A 13,993-nucleotide genomic window follows, 5' to 3' on the forward strand; every position below is an offset into this window, starting at 1 on the left:
GGTGTTGCCTTCCTCTTTTCCAGGGGCCATGGCCTTCTACCTGGGATCTCTTGAGTGTATATTAACAACCTTTTATAGAAGCAGGGCAATGGCTGCCATGGTTCTTCTGCTTTAGTTGTGGCTGGTTAGGATGTTATGTCTTATGTTGTGTCAGGGTTGACAGTAGTTTTACTAAGAGGTTAGATTACGGATTTGTAGAGGGTGGTTTGAGTAGAGATGATCTGGCCTCAGTCAGGGGGGTGGATTAGATGACCTCTGGAGGTCCCTTACATCCCTATTTCTCTGATCTCTATGAACTATAATCTCTATGATTTCTGTAAAAGACTACAACAACCAGGGAAGATAACCTATCAGAGGTATAGGTGTACTTACTTTGGTGGGTTGTAGCTTGCAAACGCTATAAGTCCTCCAAAAGCCAGAGAGAGAGAGAAGAAAATCTGGGTAGCTGCATCAAGCCACACCCGGGGATTTTTTAGAATGTTAAGCTGAAACAGTTGAAGCACACACACATGTTAGACTTCTAATTTGCTATTGTCATTTTCCCCTTATTCTCCGAGATCATTCTATGATTCATGAATGAGATCCTACTTCAGTGAACTGAAAAGTGCACGCTGTTGCCACAGTATTCACATAAACTGTGTGTAGCTAACCAGGCCAAACTCACTCATGGATTCTGGAATCTGTTCCTTTTTAAAATGTCATTCAAAAAAAGTAATTGCATATCTACTATTTCAGACTGACAGTTTACAGGGACATAATACTACATTTTGCTTAATAATTTTGAATTGATTTATTTATATGCATATCACTAGATCTAAGGAAAGCACCTATTATAGTATTATGTTCTTAATGGCACCAGCTGTGTATGCTAACTTTTTATATAACCTTCTTTACATTTTTGGAACAAAGTGTGTTTTCCAAATCTCTTAAATCCATGTTTCAGAGTAATTCAAATTAAAAACTGTGATCCTGTCCCAACCCCTGCAACTCCCCTGTTCCTCTACCCAAGACCCCATGTAAGAAGAACGCATGACTAGAAATATCCTAATTGCAGGGGATAGAGAAAAAAGAACAACAAGTTTGGAAAAAAAGGACAACATAAAATTAAAGGAAAAAGGGAAAGGTTGACAGTAATGAATCTAAGTTAAAAGTTTAGAAAGTGCAGACAATTGATACAGGATGCTAAAGGTACAAAACAAATCTATGATTAATATAAGGGGGTGCTAGTAGGAAGGTATCTTCAAAAATGCCATCTGAAACAAAAAGGAATTCTAACAAACATTGGCATAACTGTATTATTAGATGAAGACAGTAAAATTGTCAATTGTGCAGACAAGGAACGAGTATTAAATAATTATTTCTGTTCTGCATTTGGAAAAAAATTGTGGATGATGTAGTCCTATTGCACAATAACAATGAATCACTTTCTACAGAAGTTCAACATTTTAAAATAAGCAAGACCATGTGACATAGGATTATGTGACCATATATGCTATACAACCTTAATAACAGGCAGCTCAGTTAGCAATGTCTCCACTCACTTTAAAATCAAGTGTGGCAGCACAGTAGGAGGCACTACTATGCAGAGCCACCCACCTCACTGTGCCAGCCCCAAAACCTCACTGTGGGAGTCTCTCTCGGGGAGCCTACAGCTGGCTGTCCTGCTTCCTGGAGATCCCCTGCAAGCCTGGGGTAACGTTGCCACCACTTGGGCACTGGTCTCTGTTAGGGCTCTGTGCAGCCTGAGGCACATGGAACCTGTGAACCTAGGGGGAGTGCTTTGCCCACAGTAATGTTTTTGGGTGCTTCTTTCAGACCGAAGCATCCCAAGATAGCATCAGGTAGAACTGAGAGAGAATAAAAAGACAAACTTCACTGGCCAAGCAGGGAGTGGAAGGTCTCTCTCTCTCAGTGCTCAACACTGCAGGTTGTAGACTTACACCTTTGATTGGGGTGGAGAGTGGGGGTAGAAAAGGGAAGTCAGAATACACTGAGCAAACAAAAGTAATGTGTGTCTTTACAGAGATTGGATATGGTGACCCTTTTAAGCATACATGTAATTCCTAACTTCTGGCAGGTTTCCAGGTTTCTACTTACAGAAATCACCAGGCAGCTGCCTGAGGTGCTTGCTTGTAGTGTTCAAAATGCCTGATGGAAGGAAGAGATGGCTTCCCCCTTCCTCTAGGAATGTTATCTGGCAAGGTCACCTGATTGACCAGCCTGAACCAAGAAGAAAGCAAGGAGAAAGAGGGGTCACTTGGGCTGACCCAAGTGAGGGTTGGAGTGAGGGGGCAGGATATCTTCACACCAAGTATGTGGAGTTTTACAGAAGTATGCATGAGGAATGGTTGACAGCAGGAGGTGTTTGGTCAGCTTTGGGTTGGAGGGGATGGTTAGAATTTAGAAAGGAGAACGTTGGATGAATAGCATTCTCACTAGGGTTCGTTAAGATTGTGGTCCTTTCACTGGTGTTGGAAGGTTGAACTAGTGGTAAGGACTAGTTCTGGGTGGGATAGTAGGTGGTATATACTGCTGCTTGCCTTAAGTATTTCTTGGCCACATCTACAATTAATGTGGAGCAATAAACTCCACCACATCTTGCATCAGAGCTTATTGCTTCTGGACATGCTATTTGAATGTTTGCCTGGGACTGCAGCACATTGAGCCAGGTCAGAGCAGCCCCGTCTGGCAGGGGACCCTGGGGAAGGTTAGCCTGCCAGGCCGGTGCTGCTATGGCTTGGCTCAATGTACTGTGGAGAGACTGGCTGGGGCAGGAGGGTGCTCCAGTGCAGGGCTAGCAGGCAGGCAGCCTTGACACTGAAGCAACCTTGTGGCCCAGCACTGCATTTACATGTGCAGTGCTGTGGAGTAAAAAACTGCAGCAGTACAAGCCACACCCTGGCTTATGCCAACAGGAGCTCAGGTCAGGTAAACCTAGATCCAGGTATCTATGTTGCATTACTGCACTTATGGTAAAACTCTAGCTTCCTATGTACATGCTTTTACTCCTGGCATAAGTGTCTGGTGCTAAGATATTTGGGGGCAGGGAATCCCAGGCATCCACAAGGACATGAAGTCGGCTACATTGGGTCATGCTAAGGAGTAATTCATCTTAAATGCACGTGTTGCTTTCTTGATTGTACGTTGCTGTGGGACTTGCTGTACTAATTTTTTACCCCGTGTGTAAGTTATTTCAGCATGAAATAGTGTAGAGTGCGTGGGAGGCAGGGGCAACTCTAATTTTCAGAGAGCATATTGTATCTGATTCACTTCATGTCCACCATTTGCAGAAGGCTTAAATCTCTTTGTTTGTGAGTTTGAACTCCTGGGATACCGTATCATTTAGTTTTGTATATTGATTTGTGTTTTCTAATTCTTCAGTAACAGCCACATGTGCACCAAAAGCTTTTCATTTGCTTGCAAGTAAGTCGACAACACTGAATGCTCTGTACAAAAACAGACTTTATTAAACGAGTAGAAATACCAAGGGGAACCCAAAGAACAATGTAATTGTACCAGGCACCTACTGAGAGATATGAAGTTAGAAAATGAGGTGCATGGTGTTAAAGTAAATTGCCAAAGAAAAAAAATACCCTACAAGCAGTCAATGGCAGTCATTTCTGCTGCCTTCGTTTTCCCATCTATTTTCCTGTTTCCTTTTTTTCCATCCAGAGCCCATTCCAGGGCTGTAGGTATAGATGCTTTTCAGCCATCCCCACTCCTGGAATTGTCCATTGCCCAAGAATCTCCAGACATTTCCAGTTCTTGAAGAGTCAGCAGGATTTAGGACTATGCTAGAGAGGCTGGAGGAGCAGTAACTGCTGCCAGCTGAGGGACTGATACATACATGAGAAACGGTGGAAACTGGGATCTGCTCAGAAACACCATCAACCACCATTTGTTGATTTCATGATCCCTTTCATTATTTTCTTAGTCCAAGAATCTTTCCAACAGCTTCTCATCCTGCTTCTCCTGTACTGCTGCAGCTCCTTATATTTCATGCTCCTCCTTTACATCTCAGTGGGTGAGTCTACACATACATTAAATGCACTGTTGCTACTGCATGTTGTGTAGTACTTCTAATACAAGGTACTACATAAATGTGCAGTAGTTGGCATTAATGCGTAGTAACAAAGGCACGTGGTCTTTTTGTGACAATGTGCAGTAGACTAATTTTACTGTGAATTAGCGCATTAGCACAGTTTTTGCTACAACACACTAATGCACAGTAGAATTAGTCTACTGGGCATTAAGCACCTTCTGTAGATGCGCCCTGTGGCAACATAATGTATGGCCGCTTTCATTTTCATTTAGAGTTGTACTGCTTCAAGACTCAGGCTCCTGGGCAGACTGGCTAGACCTTTGCATCTAAAAGTGGCTACAAAGAGTATATCTTTTTTCCTCCCTTCAGGGTAAAAAAAAAAAAAGAAGAAAGAATTCATTGTGGTAGGCTGCAATTCCTTGTTTGTGAGGCAGCTTCCACAGTCTTTTGAACAGCCAGCCATAACACAGCAACAGTTGTAGACTTCAGGCTAAGTTCACTGTGCAGTGCTTGTTTAAAGTTTCAGAAGTAGCTGGCCATGACATAAGGTGTCTGTCTTGTGTTTCATAGAATCAGGCCCTAAATTTCTTTCAGATTGGGTCCCCCCAAAGACAACTTTTAGAAGTTCCTGAATAGAAAAGAGAGGTAGAATTTTAGGCCAGTAGCTGGGCTTACCAAAATATGTGAAGGAGAATTCAAAGAGCCTAGTAACAGCACAATATAACAGTGAAAGGAGAAGTCTACAGGACTCAGTTACACAGATGGGTCTGAAAAGTCTACCCCATCAACTAACTTGACAGACTATAATTCCTTGACTGACAATCTGCAAACTTCCTAGCCCACCAAGGACACTCCACTAGGGAAATAGACTGCATCTTTTTATAAGCCTTTGACACGCTCCACAGAAACCTACTTCAATACGAAAAGAACCCCACCCCCCGTTCTACACTGGAACCTATAAGAAGAATTGTTAAACAATTACAAACTATACTCAAAGAAGATCATACCTCCCAACACCCATTTCTCCCTGGCTTTCAAACATCTCCCAAACCTTGCCAAACACACCATCAGAAGCAACCTCTCTTCTGACTAAACACCAAATAGAACAAGACCTTACCAGGACAAGCACAAACCCTGCCAACACATCTCCACTGCCACCACAATAGCATCAGAATCCATGGATCCTATATATGCCTATCACAATGTGTGACACACCTCCTCCAATTCAACAAATGTCCTAGCCTAGCAGAAACTCTGTAGGTGGAAGTAAACAACGTCTGTGCTCCAGAATGGACTCCCACAGAAAAAAATTATAAAGGACAGTGGGAGAACACTTGTCACAAAACAGCAACACCATCTCTGATCTTGCAGTGCTTATCCTCAAGAGAAATCTACACAAAACCACCAGAAGATTGGCCAGGGAAATAGAAATCACAATTTTATGGGACACTAAAAACCATGGGGTTAACAGAGACATTGGGTTTTGTGGCTCATCCTATCTTTCACTTCTCCCTCTTTTAACTTCTTTTTGCTGTTAATTGCACTTAGTTTGAGCTGTGACTGCTTCTTTCACAGATTTGATGAAGGGCTTTTGAAGTCTGCTTGCCTCCCATCTCTAACAAGATACAAGCTGGTCCAATAAAAGATATTACCTTACCTCACAAATTTCATATTCCTGGACCAGCCTGGCTATGCTACTGTAATTCCAGTTGCAGTACAAGTTTGGAAGCATCACCTCCAAGGAGTAGGGTGAAAAAAGTCAGGAAGAACATCAATAAAATGCTGATTTAACCTGTGGGTGGTAGATAGCCATTGGCTGGGCATCTCTTCCTTAACTGTCAAAGCACCATTAGCCTCCTGCAAAAGGACAGAGGGATAAAAACTGACTGGTGAGATTTTAACCAGTGAAAACATTCTCAGTTGTTGTGAGCAGGAACTTTATAACAGGATTTTTGCTAAAAGTTGCCATCCATAGTGAGATATCTTCCAGTGAAGGAGTGAGGAGGAACACAGTACAGCAGAAAGCAGCAGTAAGAACTGTTATTTTTTACCCAAAATGGATACGAGGAGTGTATCTGGCTCAAGGCAGATATGGGGAAAAGCTTCTCCAGAGCTGGCTCAGCTCCTGAGATAGTATATCCAGTCCATGTTTGTGTCATGTCACAGCAATGCTAATAAGCCCTACTTTTCAGCAGAGATAGGCTGGGAACAGCATAGTGCTAGCACCAGTACAGCTGTATTGCTTCCAGTTCCAGAGTTAGCATGTACAGAACTACAGTTCTCAGACAGAACTAATACTCCAGTTTTCTTGCTTATATAAACCTGTAATCCAGGGCCATAGGTTTGCAGTAAAGGGATGACCAATGATCGGTCCATCCTTGTAATCCATTTACCAACAGCCCATGCTTTTTTAAGTTATAGAACTAACTCTGTGGTGTTTGTGATCCTGTCCTTATAATTAGAAGAGTAACCCTCTGAAACGCATAATGTTGGTTTGTGTGGGCTTGGAAGGGGTGCTGGGGTAGGAGGAGAGAGGACACAAGTTGTGGAAAATCCTTATATGGCCTTCATGCTTCAGTGATGCTATAAACCCCCAGGGAATATGAAATCCTTCCTAACAACGACTGCACTGGCCATACACCAGGAAACCTTTATAATCTCTTGTGCAGTAATGCCCACCCTGGCAAGCAGCACTCACTGAACTGAGACATTGGCTTTACTGTTTCTGCTTCAGTGAGGAAGTCCATTATTTCAGCACTGGAAAGGTACTTGGAGAATTCTCCCAGGATATCCACTGAAACCTGTTTGTTTAGGATGATGCTCCTGATGAATCATGGGTGGATCCAGATTAACTGTAGTCAGAGCTTAAAATTCCCACTCAAGTCATAACATAGATCAGGGCACTGAAGATAATGGGGCTGTCCAGAGTGGAAGGCTTGATGCTCAGACACTGGCAGGTTCCTTGTTGTGCTCTGTGGAGCAAGAGCATTGAGTAGGGCACACTAGTGAAGCTCTTGTTAGCCTCTCTAGACTGGCCATACTGCTTCTTGAATCACTCCTGGCACTGGAGCTCAGTCCGATGAATGCCTACCAGGGCTGGCTGCCTCAAGATGGCATTGTGGTGGTTTATGTGTCCCTTGTACTCTGGTTACAATGACCCTCCATATATTCACAAAAATTTGTGAGTGTCCATTTGGCCAACCAGCTGCATGCTGGGAGGAAATCCTTTGCTTGTCAGAGCAGGGTTTAACTACGTGGTGTCAGCCTGGAGCAGTCCACATGGGAAAGGAAGGATTAAGAACCAAACATCAGGATATAAATGTGCATATGGCTTCTGAAGAGCAGAGGGCAGATGGGTCAGGAGATACAGATTCCAGGAATGCCTATGGAGGACTGAGTGTACTTGACCTGTGTTGCTGAAGGCTATGCTCCTGCACAGTAATGGACTCTAACCGTGAGTACATTTGCTACCTACAAATGCAAGTAGCAAAGTTACTCATGATTAGTAACTGTGAAGTAGCATGTATGTAGATCCCTGTCCGGGAACAAATGTGATCCCTGTCAACCAGGCAGTAGGGGGCAGGAGATTGCTCCCTGCCATCAGGAGCTTCCTGCTAGTGGGGCACAGGGTCAATGCCCCTTGCCCTGGCAGCAGGGAGCTTCCAGCCCCCAATCTACAAACATGGGGCCAGGGCTGGGAGATCCTTCTCTGCCAGCACCAGCTCCACAACTGCAGGATTCAGACAGGGAAATAAGAATCTCCCAGCTCCCAGTCTCCAATCAGGGAGTGGGGGCTGGGAGCTCCCTGCTGGTGAGGAGCTCCATGATCATATTGCTAGGCAAGGAACAGGCTCTCCAGCCCCTGGGGGGTTGGGGACTGTTCCAGTCAGGGACAGATCCCAGCCCCATGCCCCAGTTAGGCAATCGAGTGATTGGGCTTGGAAAGAACTGCAGGGGTGGGCCAGGTCCCAGCCCCCTGTCCCATCTGTCAGTGGGGCAGCTAGCAGTGAGTCCCCGACTGGGCAGGGAATCCCCACCCAGCTGGGATCTCGCTGCTAGCTGCCCCACCAGTGGATCAGGGCAGAGGCCTGGGACCTGCTCTACTCCCCTGACAGCTCTTTCCAAGTCCCCTGCCCCTGATTGAGAAGCTGGGACCAGGAGCTCCCTGGTCTTGGGGCAGGGGGACATTGTCCCCACCCTGGCAGTAGGCAGCCCACTGGGGGCATGGAGCAATGTCCCAGACCCTGCTAGGAGACAGCTGTCTCCAAGCCCAGTGCTTCCTGCCAGCCCCTCAAGGGGCCAAGTGAAAGGCCAGCAGGGGTTGGAGTGGATTGCTGCCATGAGCAGCAAATCTGCTTCTGAGACCCTGTCTGGGACCATTTACTCCTGAGTAGTTTACTTATGAATAAACTGCTCTCAGATCACATGCACGTGTAGACACACCCAGAGAGTGGGGCAGAGGAGCAAGCAGCAGCTTAGTGTAAATAGTTACCCAGAACCAAAACAAGTCTTGCAAGGTCAGGATGTACTTACCTCAAGACATTAGTATGTGACCATTACATATAAAGGATAGGGGGCTATGGGAACATGTTAGAGCCCAAATATACAAGTAGCTGGTAATAAAGACATACTGTGACGCCCAAGAATATGGGAAATTTCTGGCTGTGGAAGTTTCTGGCCTATTGATGTAAATTTTTTGTAAAACTTGGAAAACTAGAGAAATCCCAGGAGTTTAGAAGAGAACTAATGCTGTGCCAATATTAAAAAAAAACAACAAAACCAAACAAAAAAACAAACAAGTGGGATTATCTAGGTAAATAAAGGGTGATTAGTTTGGTGTCCATCCCAGGCTAAATTTTGTGAAAGGCTATAAGAGTTTCAAATTAAATTGAAGGATAAGACTATAACTAATCCCACTCCATTTTATGGAAAATTGGTCTTGTCAAACAAGGACTGCTTGATAAATTGTGCCAAATAAAAAACTCAATGTCTATTAATACAGTCAAATGCAAACTCCTACATGTAAAATCAAAGAATGAAAGCCACGCCTAAAGAATGAACTGGATCCTGGAAAAAAAATTTACTGACTGAAAAGGACTTAGGAGTAATAAGGAATACACAATTACTTTATTATATTCTGTACAGGTGTTTATATGATGCTCGTTACCATAGTACCTAAGCACCTTCCAAGACTAGCATCTGTTACATGTTTGTTCTTTTATCCTCCGAACTGAAAACAAGATCCCAGCATAATGCAGTGGTAAAAAAACCCCACATAATCCATGAAAATATAAATGGGAGTAATGAGTAGGAGGAGAAAGGTGATTTTTGTTTCTGTATTTAGCATTAGCTATACTGATACTAGAGTACTGCTCACAGTTCTGGGGCCAGATTCTATTCTACCTATTAGGGACCTAAGTGTCATCTAATTCTACTCTGCTGAAAGATTAACAGAAAAGGTAGAGAAGTCATCCCCCTACTTGCTACCTTTCATCACAGCCTTAAGGTTAAGATGACGGTGTGCTATAAAAGTAGGTGTTGAATTATGATCTTATTTCCAGATTGAAAAATAGTCTGATTCAAGGGTTTGATCAAAAGCCTTAAGGTGGGAGATTGAAGCAGAAAAATGTGTTCAGTTGTTCAAAAGAAATTCAAAAAGTGCATAGATAAATATTATGCAAGTACTTTCATGGCAAGAAGATACCTGATAACAGGGGATTCTTCACTCTAGCTGAGAAGGCCTTACAAGAACAAATAGCTGACAAATAAAGCCAGACCCAGTTCAAATGGGAAATTAGACACCATTTTAGATAAACCATTGATACAAACTACCATGGGATGTGGAAGATTCGCCATCTTTCAGGTTCATCAAATTGATACTGGGTGTTTTCAGGAAGATGTGCTTTAGTCAAACACAGGCTATTGACTTTTGTACACTAGGTAAGATGCTGCAGCCTGTTACCAGGAGTAACATAGGTTTTTTAGTCTTTTTCTTGCCTTAAAATCTATGAATATTTGAAGACTGACAAACACTGCTTTTTTGTGGCAAGATAAGAACTCAGGGCAGCAGGCAGGCTGACCAGTCCCAGCTGGCCTTGACTATCTGACTAGATAGACCTAGCTGCCAGCAGCCTAACTACTTCCAGTTGGTTTCCGTTACCTGCATAGCCATGAATGCCTGTTCATAAAATCAGCAGCTCTTTCAGAGCCTAGAAGGGTACTCAACGTGACAGAGGCTTTGGTGATCCCCTGGCTTGTGACCTTTAGGTCAAGCCCAGATTGCTCATGCCCTGGTTATCCTCTGGCAGGTAATATAATTTATGCCAATCAGCATGAATTTATGAATGTTAGGCATTTTCAAGTGAACATGATTTTCTTTTTAATAGGTTTATGGATCATGATGTATGTAGAACTTGAGAGGCCAGGATCAGAGAAGAGAAGGGCTGGAAGGGACCTCAGGAGGTCATCTAGTGCAAACTCTTGTTCAGGGCAGGATTATCCCCATCTAAATTCTCCTGTTCAAGTGTTTGTCTAACTCAGTGGTCTCAACCTTCTTAGACTCAAGGCACCCCTCAAAAGACTCAATGCATCCTTCAGAAAATGTTAAGTTTCCACTTGATTTGTGACAACAGAAAAATAGAACAATTCAAAGCACTCAGAAAGACCACAATAGGTCAGAATGTTTTTAACACTATAAATTCCTATCTGAAATCTTTGCGTTTATCTTCTGAATCAGGCTTGCACACCTAACAGTGCTAACTGCATGGCACCTCAAGGCACCATTGAAAAGATCTCAATGTACACAGGGTGCTATGGCACCCTGATAGAGAATCATTGATTTAACTTATTTTTGAAACTGCATAAACAGTCTTCTCGCACAGATACCAAGTATAATGTCTGAAAACAAGGAACAGTGCATCCAATTTTGGTATCTATACTTTGGAAAGGATATTGAAAAATTGGAGACTGTTTAGAGAGGATTTCCAAAAACAAACTGAAGAATGGCAAATGTTCCTGACAGTGAGAGGTTTAAGGAGCTCCATCTATTTTGCTGATCAGAGAAAGAATTAAGAGGGAACCTGATTGCAGTCTGTGAGCAAATAGAAATGGATAATGAGGCATAAATTTAACAGTGTGTATAATTAACTCTTGGAACCACTTACCCATGGGGTTGATGAATGCTTGGTCACTTTATGACTTTAATGAGAATTAGACGTTTTTCTACAAAATACTCTTTAGCTCAACCATGAGTTATTGGTCAATAGGGATCAGATTCTGTTTTATCTATTAGGCACATCTGTTAGGCACTTAGGTACCTAAGTGTAGATCTATTGCATCCGACTTGAATTCCTGAAAAACAGTTAATGCAAAACGTGGGGGGTCTTTCTCCTTCTCATGATTTTTTTGTGACTCAACCTGGAGGATCAGATGATGGCATATTACAAAAGTAGATGTGCTAATGGACTTTCAAGGACTTTAATAGGGTAGAATAAAATTGCACTTAGACACCTAAGTCCCTTAGATGCCCAGTAAATGGAATGGAATCCAGCCCTAGATGGCTTGATACAAGGTTTTTTGGTATGTTAGAATAGGGTAGCATTACCTTTACATATCATTAAAGATGGAAGAAAAGGCTATTACTATCAGATGAAATGTACATAATATTAATCTAGAAGTACAAAACCCAGCACTAAAAACACAGGAAATTCATGGTCAAGCTTCCCCATAAAACACATCTGATGCATTAAGGTAGACAAATGTAATTGAGCATCCAAACAATTGTAATGCTGCCATGAAATTAGAATGGAGAGAAACCAAGGAAAATGTCTGGTGTTCCTTTGTACATATTTAAAACTTTTTCTCTAATCTGAGACTACAAACACAAGCCTGCCATGACAGTACAGATCTTCCTATGGGTTTTCTGAATCCTGCTTTTTGGTTACATACATAAAAATGCCTTAAATATCCCCTCACTTCCTGGATTACTGGTCAGTTAGATCTGGTGCAGTGAATTGCTTCCAAATTATATTGAAGATTAATGGTTACTTTTGCAGCTGTTCTTCACAAACAATTGCCTACTCCTAAAAAAAAGGTCATAATCTCCCATCGTTTTAATGCTACTGAATTGCTTTCAGGAAAAATGGTAGTCTACTCTGCTGTGAGGATGCAAAGACATTCAGTGCTATAGAAAGCAAAGGGAGAGACCCTTCTCAAAGTGATGACCTGTGTTTTAAGTCCCACTGAGAGCAATGAGATAGAGCCCCACTTTCACATGGCTGCTTAGAATTTCTTGCAGTCAATACTAGTATTGTTTAGCAGAAGCTGAAAAAACTTTCAGTGAGGAAGAACATTGAGTGAATGTATGGAGAAGAAGGAATAACCATCAATTATAAAACCATTCTAATATTTAATTTTAATTCTAAACCAATTCCTTATGAGTTTCAAATTAATTTTGTAATCAGTAAATTCTATAGCTTTGGGAAGGCCACACTGTCTTCTTCATAGGTAAGAAAGTCTATGTGCAATGTACACATCACTGGCCTTTACTCTGAAGTTCCTACCAATCCTCCAGAATGTTTACTCCTTATGCCTATATTATATCATTAGTGAAATGATCAGTACTCATTACGAGCTAAAATATATTTGGATAATTGAAAGCGTTTCTAATGGAAAAAGGTGAAATGAGGAATTGCATAGGTAATAGCTGAAAAATGAATTGTTGAAAGGTAATGAGTCATAAGTTGAAAAAGAAAAATTAATGTTTCTGAATATACAAATAATACTTACATTAGGAGTGAAAAGGTAAACTAATCCATCAACTGCTCCTGGTAGAGTAAGTCCACGAATAAGGAACACAGTTAGGACAAGGTAAGGAAAAAAGGCTGTTACATAAATTGCCTGAAAGGAATATAGAAACAGAGAGATAGATATTGATAATAATATTATCTTAGTTATGCACATGGGCAACTGGTGCTATCTTAGTCAGGTGGGGCACTTGCCCCCCCCCCAGCGACCAGTCAGCAACTGGGAATGTCCCCCTGTGGCCAATCTCGCCAGTCGGGGGAGAAAATTTACTGGCCAGTGAGCAGCCGTGCTGCTCCCACGAGTAGCTGCAGCACTTCCAGAAGTGGCCGTGGCCTACAACCGGCGCTCCCACTCCCCAGTGGGCACCAGCTCTCCCACCTGTCTCACCTGCCCATTGCCTAAGCAGGGAATGTGGCTAGTCAGGGGGTGTACCAGTGCTCTCTGAGGGTGTACCTGCACCCTCGTGCACCCGCTATGTATCACCACTGGTTATGCAATATCTAGTTCTAGTAAAATTTAATATAGCTGCATTTTCTAACTATTATTTTTGGTGGAAGTAGAATGATATGTTAAAGAATGTCTGTCATAAAACAGTTTCATAAACTCTGCAAGGGGAAGTTTACTGTTAAGATTATGGGGTTGAAGAAACTTGCATTATTTGTGTAACTGAGAAGGCTTCCTCCAAAGCTACAATTCAGTATTTTGAGAACAAGAGACAGGAACAAGTTAACTATTTTGAGTCTCTCTCTCTTTACGTTCCTCACCTTTCCTGTGGTTTCAATTCCTCGGATGGTACAAAGGTACACAACTGCCCAGGCAGCAGCCAAGCACAAAACCAGCCACCATTGTGTAGTGCCACTCTCTGTGATATCAGTGGTTACATTTAAAGTTCTCCTGTACCAAAAATAATTTACTGGAGTGCTTGCACGGCATTCTTCTATGAGTCCTAAAAAAGAGAGATGAGAAATACTACTAAACTGGCATGAGTGAGATTTTATATAATACCTTATTTCCCCTGCACTGTGGGAACAATAGTTAAGAAGCAAGACATCATATTAGTCGATCCTGGAGACTTGTAATGTAACCAGATGGGGCAACTGACAACTGACGACCAGGAAAAAGCCAACCTATTAAATAGGTACTTTG

General features: G+C 42.4%; 1 protein-coding gene across 2 annotated transcripts in view; it reads right to left on the reverse strand.

Annotated features, from left to right (window-relative positions):
• SLC6A18 (solute carrier family 6 member 18) overlaps positions 1-13,993 on the reverse strand; it is a 53,874-nt gene that overhangs the window by 20,586 nt on the left and 19,295 nt on the right. For both annotated transcript variants that reach the window (XM_019540372.1, XM_019540364.1), the window contains 3 exons: positions 13,612-13,793; positions 12,830-12,940; positions 373-485 (listed from right to left, as the gene is read on the reverse strand). In XM_019540372.1, coding sequence (XP_019395917.1) covers positions 373-485; positions 12,830-12,940; positions 13,612-13,793 — 406 coding nt within the window. The remainder of the gene's footprint in view (positions 1-372; positions 486-12,829; positions 12,941-13,611; positions 13,794-13,993) is intronic.

The sequence above is a fragment of the Crocodylus porosus genome, unplaced genomic scaffold (assembly GCF_001723895.1).
Source record: "Crocodylus porosus isolate Cpor-Errol unplaced genomic scaffold, CroPor_comp1, whole genome shotgun sequence".
Classification (NCBI taxonomy): Eukaryota; Metazoa; Chordata; order Crocodylia; family Crocodylidae; genus Crocodylus; species Crocodylus porosus.